The 25,477-nt window shown below is 38.1% G+C and overlaps 1 protein-coding gene and 1 pseudogene across 1 annotated transcript in view; one reads left to right on the top strand and one right to left on the bottom strand.

The window, feature by feature from the left end:
- ZSWIM6 (zinc finger SWIM-type containing 6) overlaps window positions 1–25,477 on the bottom strand; it is a 198,333-nt gene that overhangs the window by 13,579 nt on the left and 159,277 nt on the right. The window contains exons 5-9 of the mRNA XM_055134034.1: window positions 13,310–13,489; window positions 8,005–8,181; window positions 7,580–7,726; window positions 4,363–4,509; window positions 2,181–2,441 (exon numbers count right to left, since the gene is read on the bottom strand). Of these exons, the coding sequence (XP_054990009.1) occupies window positions 2,181–2,441; window positions 4,363–4,509; window positions 7,580–7,726; window positions 8,005–8,181; window positions 13,310–13,489 (912 nt within the window). The remainder of the gene's footprint in view (window positions 1–2,180; window positions 2,442–4,362; window positions 4,510–7,579; window positions 7,727–8,004; window positions 8,182–13,309; window positions 13,490–25,477) is intronic.
- Window positions 9,734–9,877, top strand: LOC129400894 (small nucleolar RNA SNORA70; annotated as a pseudogene).

Here is a 25,477-nt window from a genome sequence, read left to right as displayed (position 1 = left end):
TGTGCTATCGCTCCGGCCCTATGAATTAATTACAGCAAACTGTACATCTTCATTTCCCCTCTATTGCAATGTTTCCCTAAAACCAGTTATTCTTTAGCACTATGCAGGGAAAACCAAGATGCATATCCGATACTTTTCTATAATGCCTCCTAACAAATAAAATATTCAATCAAGTACCCTAGAACTAACGTGTAGATTAGTGGAGCCAGAGAGTGTACAGTGGGTAAGGCACTTACTTGCCTTGCAAGCAGCTTACCTAGGTTTGATCCCCAGCACCCTAAATGGTCCTCTGATGCCTACAAGGATTGCTTCCTGAACACAGAGCCAGGAGTAACGGATGGGCATGGCAAAAACAAAAAACAAAAAACAAAAAAACAACCCCAACCTACAGCAATTCTTGAACTCAAGGGTACTGAGTAATGTGAAACTTAAATCTGGCATGCTAAGTTCTCCAGAGGTGCTTTACCAATATGCTAGTGCGGTGGCCAGAAGAGATAAAGTCCTCTTTTTAAGATATCTAAGTATGCAAATTCACTTGTCCTAAGAATTCACAGAGTGCAAACGCCTGAAGAATTTGGTGTCCCAGTGCAATCAGCTCAATCGTGGGAGTACTATTTTGGGCAGTTTCCTGAAGTGGGGTCCAATTCCCATAGAAATATTTAATGGGCAGGGAGGGGTGGACTAATCAAAGACAAAGTTAACTCATAACTTTATCATCAGTGATGAATCTGAGGACATGTAACAAGATACATAATAAGCAGGTGACAGATCCACTTGGAAAAGCAGCCATTCTTTTCTATCCTGCTTCCACATAATACAAGTTCAAAAGTCAGTTAACTCAGAGAGGCAATAACAACACAAAAAAGTTTGCAGCTATTTCCTTACATCAAAAGGAACTATACTGGAGAAAATGAAAAGAGCACAGTAATGAGAGAATATCATTTGGAACTTTCCAAATTAAACTTTCATCTTTGCGGGGGGGGGGAACCCCTTAGGAGAGTTTCAGATAGCTAATATTTGGACTTTTTACCAAAATTAAGGATATAATTAGAAACCCTTTTCATTAAAATGTATTTTAAAAAACAAATATATGTTTGGTAAAAATATTTTCAACCAACTGTAGCTTGAAACAGAAAAGGTTTTGAAACGTTTATTTTCTCAAAACCCTTTCTCCATATGTAACAATTCTGAAAATATTACACACTTTGGGCCTACCATTCACAGAGAATTACATGATGATAATAGATGCATCTTCAGAGAGAGAAGAACGTTTTTTGGGAAGACCTCCCAAAGCTGTATTTAGGGGGCCCAAGAGTGCCTCCTGGAAAGTCTCAACCAACTGGCCAGTGGTTCAAAGTGTATCAAAGGATGCAGGGCTGCTCGGGGCCCTCTGTGGTCAGAGACTGCCTGGGATGCTCAGGGCCTTCAGGCTCACATTTGCAGCAATGCCTGTGGGACCAACCAGGGCCAGCCACAGGCAAAGCATTGTACCCGAACCTCTGTGCTCTCTCACTGGCCCAACAGAAGAAATATTAGTAAAATATCATTGAATTTTGAGTAAGATTAGGCTACTATACTATTTTCAGGGAGACAAAATTTTAGCCCAAGTGTGCTTAGTGAAATGAAGAAAATTACTTTCCCTTTGAGATCCTATGAAACTTTCAACTCAGTAATCCTGTGGTAATGAAGTCTTATAAATAATCAGCGCAGTAGAACTCTACTTCTATAAGCATCAAACTTTTGTGAGCAAGTGCCAATGACATATATAAAACTCAGGCATCATGTAATATTCAGTAATTTAGAGGAATGTCAACCAATTCCATTTATTAATAAAAAAGACTACTGGCAATCATAACTCACAAATATTAAATCTGCATTTAACTCAGGAACACAGCTTTTAAAAACAATCCTTTCAAACCCCATGGCACTAAACAGTTCCCTCCTAAGAGGCTAAGCTAGAAGACGACTGAAGTCAAATGACACAACTTTAAATCTCTGTACTTTTAAAGATGAACCAACACTAGCTTCTGGATAATTTCCATGCCTATGACGCTCAGTGAACATACCAATCAGGACTGAACTAGCACACAAAATGCTCTCAAAGAGTACTCCCAACATAAAGCTTAGCACACCTTATTAAAACTGGCTAAACAAGTGGAAAACTTCCTGATTCAAACTACCTTCTAATAGGAAGACTGCTTGCTTGCGAAAAATTTTCACCAGTGTTTCATCCAATTCAATTTCCTGAAGCTTGGAAATGAGTTGCTCTTCATTCCGGCAAACTTTCTCTTGTGTGTACAGCCCATCAGGCATGATACGCTGCTGCCCCAACCCTATCAGGGCAACTTCCACAGCCAGCGTTAAATAGGATTCTCCTTCTTCTAAGAACTTGTGCGCAGGAAGATGCTGGTATTCCAGAGACTTGAACTGTCCCATATTCTCTGTAAAATGTCACAAAAGAAATTGAGAGTTCACACATGACTTTTGCACGTGCCCTTTTAATAAGGTAATTGAAAGAAGGCCCCCAAACGTATTTCTTTTTTTTTGTTTGTTTTTTGGGTCACACCCAGCGATGCACAGGGGTTATTCCTGGATCATGCACTCAGGAATTACTCCCGGTGGTGCTCAGGGGACCATCTGAGATGCTGGGAATCAAACCTGGGTTGGCCGTGTGCAAGGCAAACGCCCTACCCGCTGTGCCATCTCTCCAGCAACCCCAAACATGTTTCTTACGTTAAAGTGCATAGTTTTCCATAATTTAAAAAAACAACCATGAGTGAGTAGACGTGCATATTTGGGGGGATAATTATTACAGAAGGCATTTCTCTCACTCACTAAAAAAAAAAAATAAATAAATCACCAAAGAAAACAACTGATCTAAAGAAAGAAAACAAAGACTTTTTTTTCAACTAAATAAGAGTAAAATTAACGACAAATCCAACAGTTACCAGTTTTCATTTTTTTTAGTCTGGAATCTAAGAAAATTTTCATACTTTTATTAGCATTGTAGCATTGCTGTCCCATTGTTCATTGATTTGCTTGAGCAGGCATCAGTAACGTCTCCATTGTGAGACTCGTTGTTACTGTTTTTGGCATACTGAATACGCCACACGGGTAACTTGCCAGACTCTGTCATGCGGACGGGATACTCGCAGTAGCTTGCTAGGCTCTCCGAGAGGGACGGAGGAATAGAACCCGGGTCAGCTGTGTGAAAGACAAATGCCCTACCCGCTGTGCTATCACTACAGCCCCGAGAAATGATTTTTTAAGACTCTTCTTGTCTCTGGTTTATTCCTTTAGGAATTTTTCAACCACCATCCATCCATGGAAAGGGAATTCAGTGGTAGTTCTCATCTTGTGACAGAGTCTGATCCATTAAGAAAATCACCACAGGAGACAGTGGCAAGATACTAAAGCCCCAAGCTTTATAGGAACAAGGGAACAAAGAAGGGACAAGCTCTCCTCCCTTGCAAAGACCTGCCCCTTTTAGTGATGATTCTTTAGTCTCACGAGGTCCGAATCTCAAAACCTTGCTTCCTCCACTCCTGTCCGTTGCTGTTTCAGTGCACTTGGTTTTGGTGCTGGCTCGGTTCTCACTAAGCACCGTGCAGTCCTCACCCCTACACAAAGTTCATGTGGTCACTGGGGATCAAACTGTCAGTGCCACCTCCATCATGCTGAGCATGTGGGACAGTGCCAGGGACTGAATTCACATCTGGCTTTTATTCCTGGGTCCTCAAAACACGGCTTTAAAATGTGTTGCAAAAGTTTAATGGCATTTCATACTCCTTGAAGTATACTAAAATGGTTAACAGACAAGTCACTTTTACTGCAGAGACTAATTACAAAGCAATTAAATTGTTTAGTTCTAAATGCTAGAGGATTACAACTTATTTTATATCTTTAAACTGAAAACAGTCAAATTTAGGTAAGATCTTAGACAAAAAAAATTGCTGAGCATAATACTTTTTTTTTTTTTTGACAGAGGTGATCAACTCCTGGCTCTGCACACTGGGATCACTGCTGGTGAACTCTGGGGACTATATGGGGTGCCAGGGATGGAACCCTGGTCGGTTGTGTCCAAGGCAAACACCTTACCCACTGTAGTATCTCTCCGGCCCCTAGAATATTTATTTCTAAGACACACTGTCAGTTGTGGACGACATACTTCCCCCCTTTTGTATAAATGTTCCTAAAAAAGCATAAACATACTTATTTCCTTACTTTCTTGCAAGCCTGTTAGCAAAGGCACTGTTAGCAATATCAATTCACAAAATCAAACTGGGAAGAAAAAGTGATAGATATAATTTAAGGTTGGGGGTGGGGGTGGGGAAAGCACGTGATGAAGGTCCATGGTTTTACCTGCAAAATCTGAGAACCCTGAGAAGCTTTCATCATCAATGCGGCAGGCTTCCATGAGGCTGCTAAAGAGAGTGCCCACAGGGTCCAGGGGGTGTCCAACCCAACCCTCCAGGTTGGTTATAGATGTGATGCTTTTATGGGGCAGCTCTGCATAAGAAAAGAGAAGTGTAAGATGAAGAAGGAAAAGGCTTTTTCATTTGATAGCAGAATTATCACCGGCTATCGATACAACTTTTTAAGCGGATGCTCTTAAAGTTAGTGCTCACGGGGTCATCTAAATTGAAGACTACAGGGCAGCTACTGTCAGCATCACTTGGTGTTCCAAATAAGTACAATCAAATCACTCTCCTATCACCTTATGAGATTCGCCTTATTGTGGTTCTGCAAGCTTTCTGTGAGGACCATGGCCACAGGGAACCATGGCTAAAGATAACATATAATTTGGATGAAAAAAATCCTTTTTCGTTTTCTTTACAGACCATCAGCTACTTGTAAGTTCTTAAATTACGGAGTACAAAGGAAAAAGGTGGAAATATTTTAAGATCTATTCCACTGTAAATAATGCAACATTTCACATCTGTGTATTTAGCAAAATAATTCTAAAAGTAAAATTAAATCCATATGCAATGTAAGAAACAGATACAAAAATATATGTAAAGAGCTAAAGAACCACATTACAAACCCAGTATTTCTTTTGTTTTGGTGCATAGGGGTTACTCCTGGTGGTGCTCAGGGGCCCATATGTGGTGCTGGTGATTCGAACCAGGGCCAGCTGCATGCAGGGCAAGCACCTTGAACCCTCTACTCTCTCTCCAGCCCAATACAGTTGTTTCTTTAGAACTTATCTGGTTTTGAAATACAAAACTACTAGTACATAAAAATAAAACATGGCTGGCTTGCTGCACTGAAAATTATAGAAGTTCAAGCCCACATTCTTGGAAAAGCCCTTGCTTTTGGTTTGTTACTTTTACATATATAACCAGTATGGGAGAAAACCAAACAACATGAACATAACTCTTGGGAGAAACCAAGTACATATGTTTGGTGTGGGACAAAAATAATATGCACAAATGTATAGTGAAGGAAGTATTATGCTTATAGCAAATTTAGTCTATTGCCAAATGGACAGAAACAGGATAGAAATTTAATAAGTATTTCTTCTTTAGAACACAGAAATGGGAGAAAAATCAAAAGCAGCAAAGCCTTATCAAAATCAGGAACTGGTGTAAGAGGCCAAATTGCATTTGAAATACATAAGCCATTTAACTTGCTAATCTTGGCCAAATAACAAAGAACAACAATGGTTATTTAGAATTTAACAAGCATGAAAAAAATCTACTTTTAAGAATATGCAAAGACAACCCAAGGAGCAAAGTGGTTGGTATAGATATATAATTATACTTAGGAATAGTTTTAAACACGAGAGTTTTTTTGCCTGCAAAATAGAATGACCTCAAAGACAACCAAAGGAGGCAGTTTCACAGCATGTACTAATTTAATTGCATGAACATTTTGTATATTCTACATATTTTATATATTTCATCTTAAATACTGTACATTTGTTAAACATTTAAAAACAAAGATTTTTTTAAAGTTTATGAGCTTTTTAAGACAATCATGAATTTATGCTGTCTCTTTGCAGTATAAAAAGTGCTACACATTCTTTTACGTTCATTATTATTATCCTTTATACTTTACAAAGGCAAATAATTTGGGGGTATAGAATGGTGTTTATTAAGGAGGAAAATGCACATTTCACAAAAAGTTTCCAGAAGCTCAACAGCAACAATATATTTTGCAACAACATCTAGCAACCACTGACAACATGAACAAAGGGGTAATTAGACAAAGAATGATTATTAGGCATAAGTAATTCCTTTCCCATTTAAGATCTGTTTGATTCAAATTATATCTTTAGAGTTTTTTCATCATATCTTAAATGGCCATGTTAACATTTATAATACTCCAATACAGAGGAAATTAAAAGTTCTAACACTCATTTCAACAACTTTTGATAATTTTCAGCTATACCCAAGGGGTGTAAATAATCAAAGAATTAAAAACAAAAATAATTCAAATCCCCCAAACTAAATTTTCTAAATAAGAACATTTCTGAATGAAAATTAAACAAACCTACCAAAAAACCAAAAAGATTTATACTAATAGAAGGCACTGGAGTATATGGGTTAACTAGCAAATGCACATTAATTACTTTTTCTGATCATACCTTTTATGTAATATAACTTTCTTCAATTATTGTTATTAAATAACACATATTCAAAGCTTTAACTATAAGTAAACTCAGAAAAGACAAAGATTAGTTGACAGTTCATCAAATAGTATTTGTAGAATACGAAAAATGCAGAGTCCTGTTGTGCCCATTTTAATTAAATAATGTGTCCTCAAGTACAAATGATTACAACCATAAAGTTTTCATAGTGTTTATAAATTATGTCAGGCTCTGCTCCAGGTACCTTATAGGAACGAACAAGTTTAATCTCAGCAAGGCTCAGTGTTAGGCCCTGTACTAGGACCCATTCTCCAGATGTGAATTCTCCATCATAGAGATAGAGATGCCAAGTCATTGTCTGACGTCTCTTAGTTGGGAACTTACTGCTAAAATGAGCCACAGCCGTGGTCTGCCTCTCTGGGTAGACCATATATCTTATTTTGTAAGTATATTTAATATGTAAATATATTTTCATGTAATTTTATTTTGTAAGTATACACAAAATATATTAAAATATCTCTGCTCCTCTCGGAGAGCCCGGCAAGCTACTGAGAGTATCTCGCCCACACGGCAGAGCCTGGCAAGCTACCCGTGGCGTAGCCGATATGCCAAAAGCAGTAAAAACAAGTCTCACAATGGAGATGTTACTGGTGCCTGCTCAAGCAAATCGATGAGCAAAGGGATGACAGTGATACAGTGATTAAAATATACTTACAAAATAAGATATTTGGCAAACCTGTGTCTTAGATAATCCAGACACACTAAATGCCTAAAAATCCTACTTTAAAAAATAAGTAACCTAAGTAACACATTTGATACTTACTTCTGAAAACATTCAAGTAAGAGAAGAATTCTCTCAGAGATCCGCTATGAAGTAAAGCTATCAACATCATTCTTTTAAAGTCAGTTTCCCCCAAAGAGCACAAAACCCAGTGATGCCATTGCCAAGAATCCCATTCCAACAGAAACTAATTTCTTTACATTCACCTTTTTTCTGAGTTCGGAACATTTCCAACTGTTTCTGTTGTTGTCGTCTTAACGTGTTAACAATAGCTATTGCTAGTCTCAGTGCTTCTCTGGGATACCCATGAGAACGTAATGCATCAACTCTTGCACAGGCGGTAGGAACATGTTCTAAAAGAAAGAGTTAAGGGGGGAGGAAAAGTTGCCATTGTCAGATACATCTATAAAAAAACAGGACTTAGCAGTAAGGTGCCCCCACCCCCTTTAATACTATTACACAAGAAACCATTTCTGAACTTGGATTTGAATGAAAAAATTCAGCTCCTATTGCCAAGCATTCATCCATCTCCCATTGAATCCCGCAACTCTCTACCTCCCACTCCAAAAATGCTATAGAAACTAAACAAAGAAGTAAGTCATGGAAATGTCTTTCCGGTTTGGCCACTTACCATGCCAGAGGGGCCACCCGCGGGAGTCAAAGAGGGAGTTTTCAGTGTCGTCATGGTAACAGTAGTTGGTGTATAGGTCACTGCTGATAATGTGCTGCAAGTGGCTATCCTGCCAGTGGAGATCGCATGCCTCAATGGCTCTGGTGAACACTGTCCGATGTGGCCTGTTCGATGAATCTGTGTTTTCCACAATTCAGAAAGCCGTGTCAGCTATTGTTCACATGTGAATAAATCAGTCATACCATTCTGTGGCCAGATGTTCATGAACACACCCACACACATTGTCCTGCACCCCCTAAGCAGAAGGATGGAGGGTGAATACTCTCATGTCCTACATTCTAGGAGGCAAGTCAGCCCAAGAGCCATCATTCACTCACTTTATCAAACACAAACACTCTGCAGCCATCAAAGCTAAGGTTAAAGGCAACCTGCAAAAAGAATGTCAAGTCTAGTTTCCATGCCAAATACACTCAAAGAGGCACTCGGCACAAAAATAAATCACATGAAAACGCACTGCTCCCCACTTTTAAGGTGCTGTGGTGGGCTGCCCCGTGGGGTCAACAGCTCTCACAAACACTATGCAAGAGATGTGACACCAGCCATGGAACCTTTCAGGAAGATGCAATCAGCCTTTAAAAAGAGATGCATAAGGGTTGTGCTTTTGGTTGTATTTTTTAACTATATTGTGCGGTTTTGCACAATTAAAACTATTATGCTTCTTGGGATATAATGATTAAATGGCACTTTATATCCCAAAGGGCATAAATTCAGATATTTAACATTTCACAAAGCCACACAACATAGCTACAAAACAAACCAGCGCACTTACCTTGGCCCTATAGGCTGCCTCCTGACTCCTGTGCAGGTTCCATGACTGGTGTGATGTCTCCAGCATAGTGGATGCTGGGACATCACAAAAGAGCAGAAGCATACACTCCGCAGTGGGTTCAAGGTTCAGGACCTGACGGAGAAAAGAAATGTTTGGGGAATAAAGGACATTCTCACCCCAGCTCCTGGGATTTTCAGTATCTCTGGATAACATGGTTCAAACTCTATCTGCACTCATCAGGATTGTGGTAAAAACCTTAGTGAACCTCAACTGAAAACTTCAGTAATGAACTGTCTGTATGTTTGTGTGCTTTACTCATCGCCCTCACTGTTCAGAGGTATGACTAAGTGAGAAGTAAAATCTGGCGCTTCCTTCACGGATAAAAGTTTTATCTTCCTATCACTGAAACACAGGCATAATGGCAAAAATCAGAGAACAGCTGAACTGAAGAGAGTAGGTCTGAGAACTCACTATTCTGATGATATTTCCGAGAGTTGCAATAAGTAAAATAACTTGCCAAGGTCACACTGGCAGTGGTAGTCAAGTACCAAAACATAACTGTCCTCACTCCAAATTTCAGAATAGCTATTTCAGCTGTTCTGGAGAGGCTTTAGACAAATCTTTAACAGAGGGAGACGTTACTTCAGCTTGGTCTCAGGTCAACTAAGATATCTGTATTTGAATGGCAGACATATCAAAGAGAATGGATGACAGATGATCCAAAGCATAAATACCGATGTATCCATTATGGCCCCTGCCCAGACTCCTTGCTGGCAGCAGGACAGCTGTACGCCTTATAAATGGGAAAGAGGGCCCTACAGCTGAGGAACTTTTGAACCTATGAAGGCTTTCTGCTGAGCAGAATGAATAAATTCCTACCCATCAAAAACATGGTTCCATCTGTAGCCAATTAAGCCAACTGGACTCCTTCCATGTGGGTCCCAGGGTGCAGTTGGCTACAATCGAGCCTCCTCCATGGTACTGTTTGCACACAGCCTAGTGCTTGTATTGTACTGACTGCCTTAAGGGATCTTGAAAACAGCCTTTTGAAGTGAACATTCACATCTATCCTCCAGTGCCCCCGATCTTAGGATCCAAATGTACACTCAGGGCATCTCTGGAAAGCCCCAGTGCACGACGGTCAGGGCTCATCCAAATCGGCCAAGTTATCCTGTTCACCTGCACTGAACTGCAAAATGAAGAGCAGATGACTTGAGGCCCTATGGCAGGTCAAGTTCAAGCTCCCTGGCCACTGTGCATGTCTCCAAGAAGCACAGCTTTACCAAGTTTAATGAGGATAAGTGTGATGTTTCAGTGACTGGAAAAGTGGCTTATTCTACAAGGCGGTCGAGTCAAACATATTTCTAATCATGGGCATCAGGACAAATGGCAGACACTGCATTCCCAAGCACCTGTGCACTGCTTCCTACCTTGCCCCATTCAAATAAAGCCTAACCAAGTCCTCAAAAATATCCCACAAAGTCCACGTTTTACAAGTATTTTTAAAATGGCTCTGTTATTATATTTAACACAAATCAAAGAAACAATAATTTAAAACTTACAAGAGACTTAAAAAAGCAACTTGGTTTATGTGATTTAAAACAAAAATTAGGTCTGCAGGTCAATTTCACTGTGATATCCATACTGAAAGCATTTTAAAATAAACTCCTAACTTATCACGTTTGTGAATATGCGTAAATCCAGAGAAAGGTACAGGAGAAAAACCAGTTTTTTAAAACAATGGTGACCTCTAAGAGAGCAGTAAAGATTGTTTAAAAAAATGAGAAAATACTAATAATACTAATAATATTTGATTGTTCTAAAATCACACGGAAAGCCAAATAAAACATATATACAAAATGACTAAAAGATATACAAATGGAAGTTGGTTTGATTAGAAGTCAAATTACATTCAGTTTATCTAAGATATCTTGTATTTACTTTTGCAAGTAGATTGTAAAATAGATTAAACCCCATTTTAATGATTAATAAAGCACAATGATTACAGAAAATCTTGGAAATCTGGAAAAGTGTTTTGGGAAAGTTAGTTTTTTCTTTTTAAATCAAAAGACTATTATTATCCTGGTGTATTGTAAAATCTACAAAAAGGGATAGATTCCTGTTTGTTGCTATTGCTAATAAACCCTATCAAAAACAAAGACAGCCTGATGTACCATTCATATTCCATCCACAACCGTCAGTTTTGACCACGGTTTGTGGAGTGTGCCATGGCCCCGCCATTACGGTACTGAGGTGGCGTCTGTTGGCCACCGACAGGCTCTCCTGCTCCTGGGAGCATGAGGCCCTTAGCAGGGAACCTCTGACAGTCTCTTCAGGGAAATGGGGGTGGTGTTCTGCAAGCAGGACCGTTAGCACAGTGGAATACTGCCCTCAGAAGCTGGGTCCTGACGTTAGATCCATTGGCCAAACCGTAAATGAAGCCATCTACCTGGAGACTAGATTACTACTTACTGGCTTTCTAATGCCCATGAAGTATTCATGTAGGAGCAAGGGAAAAGGGAATCAAAGGTAAAGAGAAAAATCAAGTGCAAAAGGTTAAAAGTTGCAGTTTCAATATTGGGGAGGAAAAGAGACGCCTCCAAACACAGGCTGAGAGGGGGACTGCAGATACTGCCTACACAATTTCTTATGTAGGTATTATCCTTCCTATGGATAATAAGGAAAAGAATGAATGGAGAAATGAGGAAAATTTTAAGCTTCTAGTCTGTACTAAAAGTACACGAGGGACACCTTTAGTTTCTTTGAAGTTATTAAATAGTTATTATGGGCAATAAAGATGTGACCAATTTCAAATCCTGAGCTGCCAAGGCAAATCTTTTTTTGGGGGGTGGGGGGGTGAAAGATCATGTTGGGGGGCTAGTCTGGGAAAATCCTGGTCAGGGGTTCAATGTGAGAGCCAGCTCAAGGGGACCTTCTGGAGCACACCTGGTGGTGCTTTGGGCCATGAGTTGATAGGGCTATCTAGAACCTTCACCCTTGCACTATCTCTTCAGGCGCCCCACTCAAAGTACACTATCTCTAGACAAAGCAGAGCCAGACAATCATCTGTCCAAAGCCTTAAAACTTTTTGATTGGACAAGTCACTAATGGGGTTAGTCATCTCTTTCCCTCTTGTAGATACTAAAAACGCTAAGCTAACATCACATTCAAACTCAACACATGACCCAGGCTTATTTTTCTAGTAATACTAATTCCCAATGAGGCCAGCACATAGATAATGACAATCTTGATTCTAGAACTTTCCAAAGTCATTTAACTCCAACTTTTGCATCTACCAAACTTGTAACAAACACAAAAACTAAAGATAGGGGCATGAATTAGTGAAACTGCAAAACTTAGTTTGCTAATTGGGGTGGGGTCTTAGGATAGGTGGGGGGGTGGGGGAGAGCGTGGAGTCTGATACTACAGCATCAGGAGGTGGGCACACTATAGCATCACTCCAACTATAAAGCAGTAATAAATACTACTGTAAACTGTGGTACCTCAATAAAAACTGGGGGCTTGAGTGGGCAGAAAATTTTATACGCAAGAGTTAACTACTTTAAATCAGAGGAGCATTGGAGATAGTACAGTAAGGCTATTCCCTTGCATGCAGTTGATTTGGGTTTGATGCCGGTACTACATATGGTTCCTTAAATCTCACCCAGAGTCATTCCCGCAGCCAGGAATAGGGCCAGAGCACAGCTGGGTGTGCCTTGCACACCCGTGCACACATCCACACACAAAATAGAATATATATTGTAAAATACTATTATATATGTTATATATTCCATATTAGTTGGTTGGGAATTTTAGTTAAATAAGTAACTAAAGAGGGAAAACCCTAACAGGACAGAAATAACAAAGATTCTTAAGAGGACATCTGGAAATGTTGATAAGTATTTTTCTTAGTTTTCCTAAAGATTAAGGGGAACTACAGATGTATATACAACAGTCTTTGACAACTTATTTCCTAATCCAAAAGCCAATAGTATCAAGCCCTGACACAAGATGTTTACTTGCTATATTTTAATACTAACAGTTTTAACTGATTAAATTGCAAAGTAGCCCAAATATTAATCAGCTGAAAGAAAACCAACAAGAAGAAGGCATACAACTCATCAAAACACTCACGCCTCTCAATATTTTGCTTTAAAAAATATTATTACAGCCCACTGAGAATTCACATTAAAATATATTCAAACTAAATAAGACATTTTGATAAATATAAAACATGCACATTTTATATCCATTTGTATGCTGAGGTTATAAAAAAAAAAGCATACACAGATCTCAATTAAAAACGGAAACACACACTTAGTCAATACATAAATCCTTGGGTTATATTATGAGTTCTTGAGTGGTAAGTTAATTTCCCCACATATAATAAGTCATAATGGTTAAGTTACCATTATAAACATGTATGTATAATTTAACAGATACAGAGTGAGCAGATTAATAATAATAAGGACTCACCTTGATTGGCATTGACACCCTGAGGCAGAGCATTTGTTAAGTTGGGTAATTCGCTGCCATGATTTCCATCTTCCCATGGGCAGACATCAACACTGTTCCATTTTTTCAGCTGTTTTAGCCAGCTGGCTTTCTGTTCCAACTTGCAGTGGGGATTTAAAACTATACACATCCACAGAGCACCTAATTGGAAGGGAGAGAGAAAAGTAAACTTAAAAAAAAAAAAAGGTAAAACTTCCAAGCCTACTAGCTAGTGAGATATTTTTAAGCCACTCAAAATGAACTTAAATCTGCCATTTTATCAAAGTGAAAGTAAAGTGAAATTTATTAGTTACACAGGCGGGGGGGTGGGGGAGCTAAGGGTGGGGGGGCTAGGGGCATGGGGGGGCTAGGGGTGTGGGGGGGTGGGGTGGAGCTATACTGGGATTCTTGGTGGTGGAATATGAGCACTGGTGAAGGGATGGGTATTCGAGCATTGTATAACTGAGATTTAAACCTGAAAACTTTGTAACTTTCCACATGGTGACTCAATAAAAAATTAAAAAAAAAAGAAAAAAGAAAACCCACTAATAAATAAATAAATAAATAAATAAATCTGCCATTTTAAAAACTGTTCCTGCCTCAATCCAAGCCATGAATGTCATATAATGCAGATGGAGATATCAGAGTCTAAAATTTGAACCGAAGATCCAAACTCTACTGCCCATATTTCAAAGTAAATTGTAACCACCTTCTTTCTTGTGTGACATTTCTAACCAAAAGGTCAATCACTGTATCACTGTCATCCCGTTGTTCATTGATTTGCTCGAGCAGGCACCAGTAACGTCTCCATTCATCCCCCAGCCCTGAGATTTTAGCAACCTCTCTACTCTTCTTTCCAAACGGTGCTGTATTAAAGGCTCCTTGAGGGTCAGGGGAATGAGACCCATTATTGTTACTGTATTTGGCATATCGAATAACCCCCCAGGCTGCTTGCCAGGCTCTGCTGCGGAAAAGGTCAATAATAAAAAATGTTACCCTTTTATAATTTGTCTTTTATTTGTTGGTTAACAAGTTGTTTTGGGGGTGACACAGTGTAAAGGGATATTCCAGGCTCAGTGCTGCTGGGGACCAAACCTGAGCCTCCTCCATGCCAAGTCTGCACTAGTACAGATTAAGCTAACTCTCTCGCCCTTTAATTTATAATTCAAATTTACAACCGAATTGAGACATGGATGTGGTGACAAAAACAATGTGTTTCTGTATGAAAAGTTTATGTTAAATATTGCCTTTTTACAATGAAATCATAAAAGCATATAATAAATACAAATGAATGACTTCTGGCCTCCTTGTAAGAATTTAAAATTTTATTAGGCCCGTTAGTTAATAAGCATACATATCAATAAAACTTAGAAAAACAAACTCTTCTTATATTTCCCAAAATGTATAATCAGGAAACCAATTTTTAAATAAGCAAAATCACAAATTTTTTGGTATAAATTAAATCTAAATATTAATCAAAATTTCACTTACTTTTCAGAGAAAACGCAGTAATATATTTAGATAGCATAAAGTATAATTTAATGTACTGATAAATTTAATACTTCTATCTATATTCTTCAATGTAGCTAATTCAAGCAACTATTATAAATTTCAGTTTTTCTTCACTATTTTCAAAACAAGTATTTCAAAACCATTCATAAAATGTACTTTTTGAAAAGAAATATATGTCTGTGTATTTTAATCATTATCATTGCCAAGAGAATAATAAAGGTAGGACTGAACTGTTTAAGACAGCATCAATCTATTTACTGCTTTATAAACTCTTCTATACTAAAAATAAGCATGTTTTTCAATTAGAGAATCTGAAATTTTAAATATTGAATAACTTTACAATAGGAAAAAACAGAGGTACACACAATCTTAATTTTATTTATTTAACTTTTTTTGGTTTCAGGACCTCAGCTGGTGATCATCAGGGATTACTCCTTGCTCTGTGCTCAGGAATCATATGGGATGTTAGGAATCGAACCCTGGTCAGATACATGCAAGGCAAGAGTCCTACCCACTGTACTATAACTCCAGACCCTTCTTTTTAAATGTTACAAACAAACATGCCCAATCAAGAGAGTAAGTAAACCCATCATAGTCTCTCTCCTGTGATTACAACTAGAAGCTTCGAATGAAATATAAAAGGCAGCAACCCAATGTCCCTAAAAAGTAAACAGCAACGGAGCAGATTGAGGAAATAAAACTTGAAGAACTAAAAAATATGGGAGTGGTTTCCTGCTACATTCCTCTCCCTCTATTCACTTGGTTTGGACATAAGATAGCCCCATTTGGAAAACAAAGTAGAGGCATATATAGCAGAAGCTTGAGAGAAATAGCATCTGGCTGATTAGAGGAAAGGGCACATCCCATACACACGCTAACTGAGGAGGTCTCTACAAAAAGACTCAGTTGTGGTCATATCTCACACGCATGAGACGGGGACCCACCCCCACCTCCCTACCTTTCACGGCATATACAAGACTTGGTAACTTAATGACAGGTACCACCCAAAGAAGAAAGCACTTTTAGTCAGAACTTATTGGCAGACTGCAGGCGTAACATACATGAAACAAAATTCTCAGATTTTAATAGCACCCAGACACTCAAAACATAGCACTCAAAATGTTCAGAATTCAAAATTACTTGACTTGCAAAGAAAGAAAAATGCAATCAATTTTTTTTTGCAATCAATTCTTAAAGGAAAAAAAGGATCAACTGATAGCAATCAAGATGAGCTGGATGTTAGAATTATCAGAGACTTTCTAGAAATATTCTTAACTGTGCTTATGAGAGGAAGGTAAACACTATTGAAATAGTTAAATAAAAGTTACAAAAGTTAAAACATTAAATAAAAGTTACAAAAAATGACTAAAGAGAAATTTAAAGACTGGAAAACAGAGGGAAAGTAGTTTATTTGAAGATAGAAATGACCTAATGTGAAATAATCAGAGGAAAATGAAGAGTGACAGGTTAAGAAAATGTCAAAATTTGTGACTGGGACCCAAACTATGATAAAAATACAGAAAAAATTTTGAAAGCAAAAATGTTTTATTTAAAAAAACGTGGATAAGGATTTATAGATCCAAGAAGCACAGCTAATCATGGAAAACTACTCAAAAATCAAGGCAATGAAAACTAAGGAGGACAGAAAACAGTGGGAAAATATCTTTAGAGTGTCAACCCACAGTTCTATACACAACAAAACACCATTCAGGAATATAGCGAAACAAAGACACTCTCAGATTAGGGAAAATGAGCAGTTATCTGTTGCCAAGTGAATTTAAGTGTTAAAAGAAGATCATCAGGCTAATGAGAAGTAATCTTAGAGGAAAACTTGGAACTACAGGATTAAAGAATAATAATAATAGAAATAATAAATACCTGAGTAAAGAGTAAATATGAAGCCATTTTTTTGTCCTTTAAAATAATGATTACTGAAAGAAAAATACTGAATATTGCCTTGTGTTTTTAAACAAACAAACAAAAATCTGTGAGTGTAAGTAGGTTAACAGACTAGGGAAAATAATTTATATGCCCATTTTTACAGACGCAGAAGTGTTGACATAATTCAACATCTCTACATAATAAATAAGACCTTCAGCATTCAGGCAACTTAACATCTGATAAAAGTCACCAGCAAAACCTGCTAAATATGAACATGGCAAAATACTTATGGGGGTTGGGGTTCTTTCTTTGCAAGTCAAGTAATTTTGAATTCTGAACATTTGGACCACATCCAGTGACGTTGAAGGGATCAGGCACAGCTGCAACTGAACTGAGGACTCATGCATGCAACACATGGACTCTCATCCTTTGAGCTACTTCCCAAACCCCAAAGACTGAATGTTTCCCCCCTAAAAATGAAACAATGCATAGATGTCTGTTCTTGACATTCCTATTAGACACCATGCTTTGTTCTACACAGACCATAAGCAAGAAAAAAAGGTTAAAGGCACATATTAGAAAAGAGAGGGGCTGGAGCGATAGCACAGTGGGTAGGGCGTTTGCCTTGCATGCGGCAGACCCGGTGTCAATTCCCAGCATCCCATATGGTCCCCAAGCACTGCCAGGAGTAATTCATGAGTGCAGAGCCAGGAGTAACTCCTCTGCACTACTGAGTGTGACCAAAAAAGAGAAAAAAAAAAGGAAAAGAAAAAAAGCCTCTATTTTTAGGCATCTAATTTAATAAAAAAAAAAAAAACTGAATCCAATAAAGTTTAGCAAGGACATATGACACATGTTCAAAAGGAAAACAACTACACAAGTATATGTTAAAATGAGCAACTGCAAATAAAAATTTTTCAGAGAGAGTATCCTTTGTTAGTTTAAAACAAAAACATGAAAGAGGGGTTCAGAGAAATAGACAAGCAGACAGGGTGCTTGTCCTGTGAGCTGCTGATGCGGGTTCCATTTCCAGCTTGCCATCTGGTCTCTCAAAGGGGTGGAGCGATAGCACAGCGGGTAGGGCGTTTGCCTTGCACGCAGCCGACCCGGGTTTGATTCCCAGCATCCCATATGGTCCCCCAAGCACTGCCAGGAGTAATTCCTGAATGCTGAACCAGGAGTAACCCGAGCATCGCTGGGTGTGACCCAAAAGGAAAAAAAATAATAGTAACATATGGTCTTTCAAGTGTACCACAAGTGATCCTTGAACACAAAGCCAGGAATAAGTCCTGAGCACCTCTGGGTGTGCCATCCCAAAAAACAACAAAAAAGAAACAGTGATAATAATTCTATAATACATATGCAGTCTTTATGCTAGAAACTTCAAATTCTGACAAAAGGTATCAAAGACAATCTGAAAAAGCAAGGTGTGTCTGGTTCAATATAGAAAAATTCAGTATTCTGTTAAAATGTACTTTCCAAACTGACTTATACATTCATACAACTACTTAAAATCATAGGAGTACTGACAAGAATTTATACTGACAACACACTGACAAGAACTGACATACAATAGACAAAATAATTTCAAAAACGACCAAGGTCAGAAGGCACACAGTTTAAGATTTTGAGCTCTGCAAAGTTTAGTTATCTAAAGAAAGAATTGAAGAAGACACATAAATCAATGGTATAAAGTAAGAGTTCAGAAATACGCCCATACCAACAGAGCAATTCAAGATCCAATTTGATGAATAAAAAAAAAATAAATCTTCAACAACTAGTACTGGACAATTAAATATTCATGAGAAGAGATTAGACTTATACCACATACTTTCATAAAAAATTAACTCAATACGTTCTTTTTTTTTTTGCTTTTTGGGTCACACCTGGCGATGCACAGGGGTTACTCCTGGCTCTGCACTCAGGAATTACCCCTGGCCGTGCTCAGGGGACCATATGGGATGCTGGGATTTGAACCCGGGTCGGCCGCGTGCAAGGCAAATGCCCTACCCGCTGTGCTATCTCTCCAGCCCCAAACTCAGTAAGTTCTTAACAAAGCAAACTTGAAATGGATCATAGTCATAAATAAAAGTCTAATTACATATACTTAGATAAAATATATGTAGGATTTTATTTAACTATGAGTATATTTATACATACATGCAAATATAAAATGACACAGTATCAAAAGGTCAAGAAAAAAACTGTGACTGTGTGGTAAGCAAAGATAATTTTAAAGAAAATGTCCAAAACCTTATTTATAAAAGAAAAAAAATCTACTAAGGGGACTTCATCATAATTAAAAACTTTTGCCCTACAGAAGTCACATAAAAGAAGGAAAGAACATACACTTATTGGCCACTGTATGTCTTCTTTGAAGAAGTTTCTGTTCATCTCTTCTCCCCATTTTTTGATGGGGTTGGTAGCATTTTTTTTAGTTAACTTTTACCAGAGGTTTATATATCTTGTATATTAACCCTGTCAGATGAGTGGTGGAAAAATATCCTCTCAGTTTGTGGGGTGTCTTTTTATTCTGGACATCCTTTCTTTTGCAGTGCAGAAGCTTCTTAATTTGATGTAGTCCCATTTTGCTCTGCATCACTTATTATCGGGGAAATGCAAATCAAAACAATAATCAGATTATCACCTCACACCAATGAGATGGGTACACATCCAAAGAACAAAAACAACCTGTTTGGGTGTAGATGTGGAGAAAAGAAACCCTCTTCACTGCTGGTGGGATGTTAACTGGTGCAATCTTTTTGGAAAACTATATGGACACTATTTAAAAACCTAAGAATTGAGTTTCCATATCACACAGCAATTCTACTTCCCAAGGTCAAAAAAAAACTCTTTCCAAAAAGACATCTGCATTCTTAAGTTCATTGCAAGCACTATTCATAATAGCCAAAATCTAGAAATGACCCAAGTGTCCAAGAATAGATGACTGGATAAAGAAAGTATGGTATACATACACATACAATTAAATACTACTCAACTATAAGAAAATTAAATCATTTAATTTGCTGCTACATGGATAAATGTGGAGACTAACATGCAGACTAAAGTTAGCCAGAAGGAAATAAAGAATGCTCTCTCACAGACAACTGGCTAAAGAAACTATGGTACATCTACACACTGGAACACTATGCAGCAGTTAGGAAAGATGAAGTCCTGAAATTTGCTTACAAGTGGATGGACATGGAGAGTATTATGCTAAGTGAAATAAGTCAGAAAGAGAGGAACATACATAGAATGTACACATTTGTGGAATACAAAATAATGTAGTATGAGACTAACAACCAACAACAGTAGAGACAAGGGCCAGGAAGATTGCTCCACAGTTTGGAAGCCTGACGCATGACCTGGGGAAGAAGGTACCTGAAAAAGAGAAGGGATCACTAAGTCAGTCAATGATGGCTGACGGGATCCCTCTGGACGGTGGATGTGTGCTGAAAGTAGACTAAGGACCAAACATGACGACCTCTCACTATCTGTATTGCAAACCATAATGCCCTGAAGTAGAGAAAGAGTAAGAAGGAAACTGTGTGCCATAAAGGCAGAGGCAGGGGTAGGGGTAGGGTGGGGGGATGGGTGGGAGGGATACTGGGGATATTGGTGGTGGAAAATGTACACTGGTGGAGGGATGGGTGTTTGATCACTGTATGACTAAAACTCATAAGAGTTCGTAACTATCTCAAGGTGATTCAACAACAACAAAAATGCTCTCTCCCATATGCAAAATATGAAACAGCATAGGAAGGGAATAATAAAAGCAATAGAACCTGACAACTGGTCTACAGAATTGAGCTCACCATGGTGGGGAGAGAGGTATGTGTGGTGTTGGAAATGATGGTGTGCATAAAACCCTATTGTGAACAGTATTGCAAATCAGGGACCTCAATAATTTTTTAAAGGGGAAAAAAACCCAGAGAACTGGAAGAAATGTGCACAAATCATATAGCTACCTAAATTATATCTGACAAAGGACTTATAAACAGATTATGAAAATCTCTCTTAAAAGTCATTTTAAACAACACCTTATAAAAAATTAGGCAAAAGATACTTTACCTAAGAAAATTCACAGAAAAGCAAAACTACTTTGACTACTATGGTCCTGTGCAAATTTTATAGTATTGTTCCAGGTCCTTGAAGAATGCCATGAAAATTTTGATGGGGTTTTTACTGTATTTACCTATCTACCTATCTACCAGTGCTTTGAGTAAGAATGATCATTTTTAATGATGTTAATTCCTCGAGTCCATGAACAAGGACTAGATTTCCATTTTTTTATGTGCCTTCTTCTATTTCTCCAAAATAGTAATTTAAAATTTTCACTGAATAAGTCTTTTGCTTCCTTTGTTGATTCACAGGTACTAAATTTTGGGAGACACAATTATAAATGGGATTAAAAAAATTTGATTTTTATGAGTTCTGTGTGTTGATCTTGTCACCTATGATTTTATTGTACACATTATTTCTAAAAGTATTGGGGGGAAGTTTAGGATTTTCTATGTATCTATGTATTAAGGTTTTTCCATGTCATCTGCAAATATAGATTGACTACTTATTTTCCAATTTGAATCCCTTACTTCTCTTTCTTGACCGTGGCAAGGAGTCAATAAATACTAAATCGGATAATCCAGTGCTGGAAGTAGCATCCTAGTTTTATGCCTGACCTTAGAGTGAATCCTGCTCTGCTTCTACTGTTATGATCATGATACTTTTGTTTTTCTTTTGATAGCATATCTTGGCTGTGATATTGAACTACTAACATTTTTCCAAACTCAAAAATGTACCATGAAAAATTTTAGTGTATGGTATTTACATGATGTTTTATAGAAGGAATGCTATTTATATTATCTACAAAATATATATTAAAAAACTGATATGACTTAATATACATATTAAACAACATAGTCTACTGGAGTTGTAAAATTTAAGTCTGAGAGTTCTCTGCAGCATTTCTCTACAACCAATAAAAACTACACAAATGATTGACATTTCCCATGCCAAGAACCAGAAAAATTAGCTTCGAATAAAACATGATCACACATTGTCTCAAAAGCTTGGCACAGGTCAAAGTAGCATTTAAGGAACCCATGAAGGCAATAGCCTTTCCTTCTGAGCCCCACTAGAAGTGAGATGAAGCTTTATCAATGTTTAGTTTTGAATGAATAGACAACATAACACAGGAAAACCCACAGGTTGTCGGAATGGTACATGCATTAACAAATTTCTGGTATTAATAGGCAACCAAGTAAATAAGCATTGTCAAATAATGTGATACAAAATGTCTTCCAGAGGCTGGAGCAATAGCACAGCGGGTAGGGCGTTTGCCTTGCATGAGGCTGACCTGGGTTCGATGCCCAGCATTCCATATGGTCCCCTCAGCACTGCCAGGGGTGATTCCTGAGTGCAGAGCCAGGAGTAACCCCCTGTGCATCGCCGGTGTGACCCAAAAAGAAAAAAAAAAAAAAGTCTTCCAAAAGTTAGTGATTAATCGTCCACATGTCCATTCCACGATTCAAAATTCTGTACTTCAGTATACACTGTGTAGACTACAGGCTTTGAAAACATAGGGGCAAAAGCATCCCCATGACAACTGAAAGCTGAGCTACTGTTCTCACATTCAATCTATCTGTTCTTAAAGATATAAACGTATTAGTATCTTTATATCAGAACAAAGTTTTTTTTTTAAAAAGAAACAAATGTATACTGAGGAGTAGGTGGTTCTTTAAACGTAACTAATGACACTGACCAGTGTACATAAAGCTAAACAACTAACCGATGAAGAATTTTCACAAGCTACATTATATTTGGAGTTTTATATTAACCAATTCCAATAAGCCTCCTGTGGTCAGAATTAATATTGCCAGTTTAAAGATGAAAAAACTGAAACTTAGTAAAGCCATGGTCCTGAAAAGATTCTAAATATTCCTGATAACCTTTGATAATGATTTCTATGATTTATAGGAAGAAATCTATAAATTCGCCTTAGCTTTTCATGCTTAGATTTCTCTAATTAGAACATTTCCATTCTGCAAAACAAGAAAAATGGAAAAGTCAAATCTTTATGAATGTATGTGTAACATTCTTTTATTGCTCACTCCCCTCACTGCAAGGATGCCCAATGTTAAATTCAAGTTCAGAACTATACTAGATATGGCCTTTTATCTCAACAGTCACCACTACAAAAACTGTAATTAGCCTTAATAACTTGGTCAACCACATTCAGTATGTCATTCTCCAAGTTTTATTAATTCAGAGTTCCACTTTGGGCATTGATCTCCTTCCCCTCCAACACATACCTTAGAAATAAAGCTCTTTGATGACTAAACACTTCATTCTGCTGTCCCTAGGAAACATTAACCCTTTTAAGGACTCAGCCAAAAACTGGACAGAGAACTCAGCTTAACTGAGCATTTCTAGCACCTAGCATCTAGAAAGGTATTACTGAATCTTTCACAAAGGGCACTTAATTAGTTTCTATGACTTACAATGAAAACAAATTCAATACACGTTTAAATTGCTTTCCTAGCTTCAATGCTTCAAAGTATATAAAGGCAATTATCAAATCACTGGTGTGCATATCATTCAGTTTTTGAATTATCCATGGCACATTTCAACTCTAGCCTAGCTTTTCTCTACCATCCAGCATTCCATTTTCACTTTCTTTCCCCCACTCCACTTAATCTGCACTCAGTGATTTCACTAAAAAGATGCACTGTATCAGACTCGTCAAACTAGGAAGGTAGCTCCCTTGGCAGGGTAAAGAAAGGAGAAAGAGGAGGAGGAAGAGCATTGTTTTGCACAAGGCAAATGGTTCTAATGCACTCAGTGTTCTTAAAACTTGTTCACATCCTATACCAGGCTAAACAGAGAACATGGGCAGAATGGCACTTAACGAAGACACTAAGGTCTTTCTAATTACTTCTGCATTCTACTAGTAGCATGGGACAAGTGGACCAGCATCCATATTCCCAGTGGATGCAACAGGAATTAATCTGACACCCTCTAAAAACCAGTCTTTTCACCAAACATTAAACATACAAATCATCATTTTTTTCCCTATCTCAATGCATATTTTTTACATTTCAACCAGAAGAAATGGTTGGTCAACAAACTCTGATCTGAAAAGGGCAAGAGAAAAAGATTACCAGCAACAGGCCTTGGGCAAGCCTACTCCTTCTTTTAAGCAACAGGGACAGAAGCCCAGAAGATAGTCTGGGGGGTAAGACACACACCTTTCAAGGAACTGACTTAGCATGGAACAAGACCCACTAAGCACCACCAGGAGTGATGCCCAGAGTCCAGACTAAGCCTAAAGCACAGCTGGATGTGACTTCCAAACAATTACATGCAACACTAATTTCTACCTACTTACTCCGTAAGTTTGAGAAGTGAGATAAAATATACAAAAAAGTTAATTTTTAAATTTAGAGTTCATCCATTTTCGAAAGGAGCTTTCCTGAAAACCTCAAAGTTCAGGAAATGGATCAAAGCTAAAAACAGATTAGAGAGCTCAGACTATATGAGGTTCTTGGAACAACCTTAAATATATTCTTTCCTCTAACAATTAAGGCAACATACAGACAAAGATCAGTGGCAGTTGACACTTTTTTTTTTTGGTTTTTGGTTCACACCTGGCGATGCACAGGGATTACTCCTGGCTCATGCATGCAGGAATTACTCCTGGCGGTGCTCAGGCGACCATATGGGATGCTGGGAATCGAACCCAGGTCGGCCGTGTGCAAGGCAAATGCCCTACCCACTGTGTTATTGCTTCAGCCCAGACACTTCTTAAGTCAGTAAAACTGGGATCCTAAACAGTTTATTTCTATTTGCTACAATTTTAGCTAGAAATGTATTTCAGTCTATCCTTCTCAGACCTGGGTTTCCAGCACAGGTCTAGAACAGCGTTTTTCCCAGGGGCCACTCATTGCCTTCCCCAGTGTCTCAAAGCAGGCTCTGGGCCCAGAGAGTAACTCAGAGGGCTGAGATGCTACAGGCGATCTGATACAGAACTATTCATGTGCTGCAGGAATTTCTTAGACTCATCTTCAACTGTACAGAGAATACAACATTCTCTCCACCAAACTTCATGCCAAGAAAGAGGGAAAGAGACCAGTGCTGTAGACTGGGCAGGCTCCTCCCTCAGAATCTCCTTCTATGCCCTCTCACTTGGTAAATCACCAAAACACATTTACTATCTACTTTGCTCCTTTTCAATTCCCACGATCCACTGCCTTCAAAAGAACTCAAAATTAAAAATCATCAAACTCAACTTCTTATTTTCAGAGAGGGAAAAACACAAAACTCAAACTTCCTTTGCATAGAAAGGACATGAAGATGAAGATAATTACTGTTTTTTTTTTTTTAAAAAGGATTTAAAACAGAGAGGTGAAATACTCTAGAGCTTTATCACATGATTTCCTAATAGTAAAGGTTCAACCAGACAAACATGACTTAATCCAAAAGAGTTTGATTAACTGCAAAAACTTAACTTCACTTTTACGTATCACTGCATTCACTAGTAGGGACATTTATAAAATAACTGTTAAAAGTATGAAGCACTCAGAGCTGGAGCAATAGTACAGCAGGAAGGGCATTTTGCCTTGTATGGGGCCAACTAGAGTTTGATCCCTGAAACCAGTAAGGTCCCCAAGCCTACCAAGAGTGATCCCTATGCACAGAGCCAGGAGTAAACCCAGAGGATCACTGGGTGTGTCACCACCATTCCCAGCAAAAAAGAAA

This window comes from Sorex araneus, chromosome 1, assembly GCF_027595985.1.
Source record: "Sorex araneus isolate mSorAra2 chromosome 1, mSorAra2.pri, whole genome shotgun sequence".
Lineage (NCBI taxonomy): Eukaryota > Metazoa > Chordata > Mammalia > Eulipotyphla > Soricidae > Sorex > Sorex araneus.
Note: the sequence above shows the minus strand (reverse complement) of the source record. Positions and strands in the feature narration are given on the sequence as shown.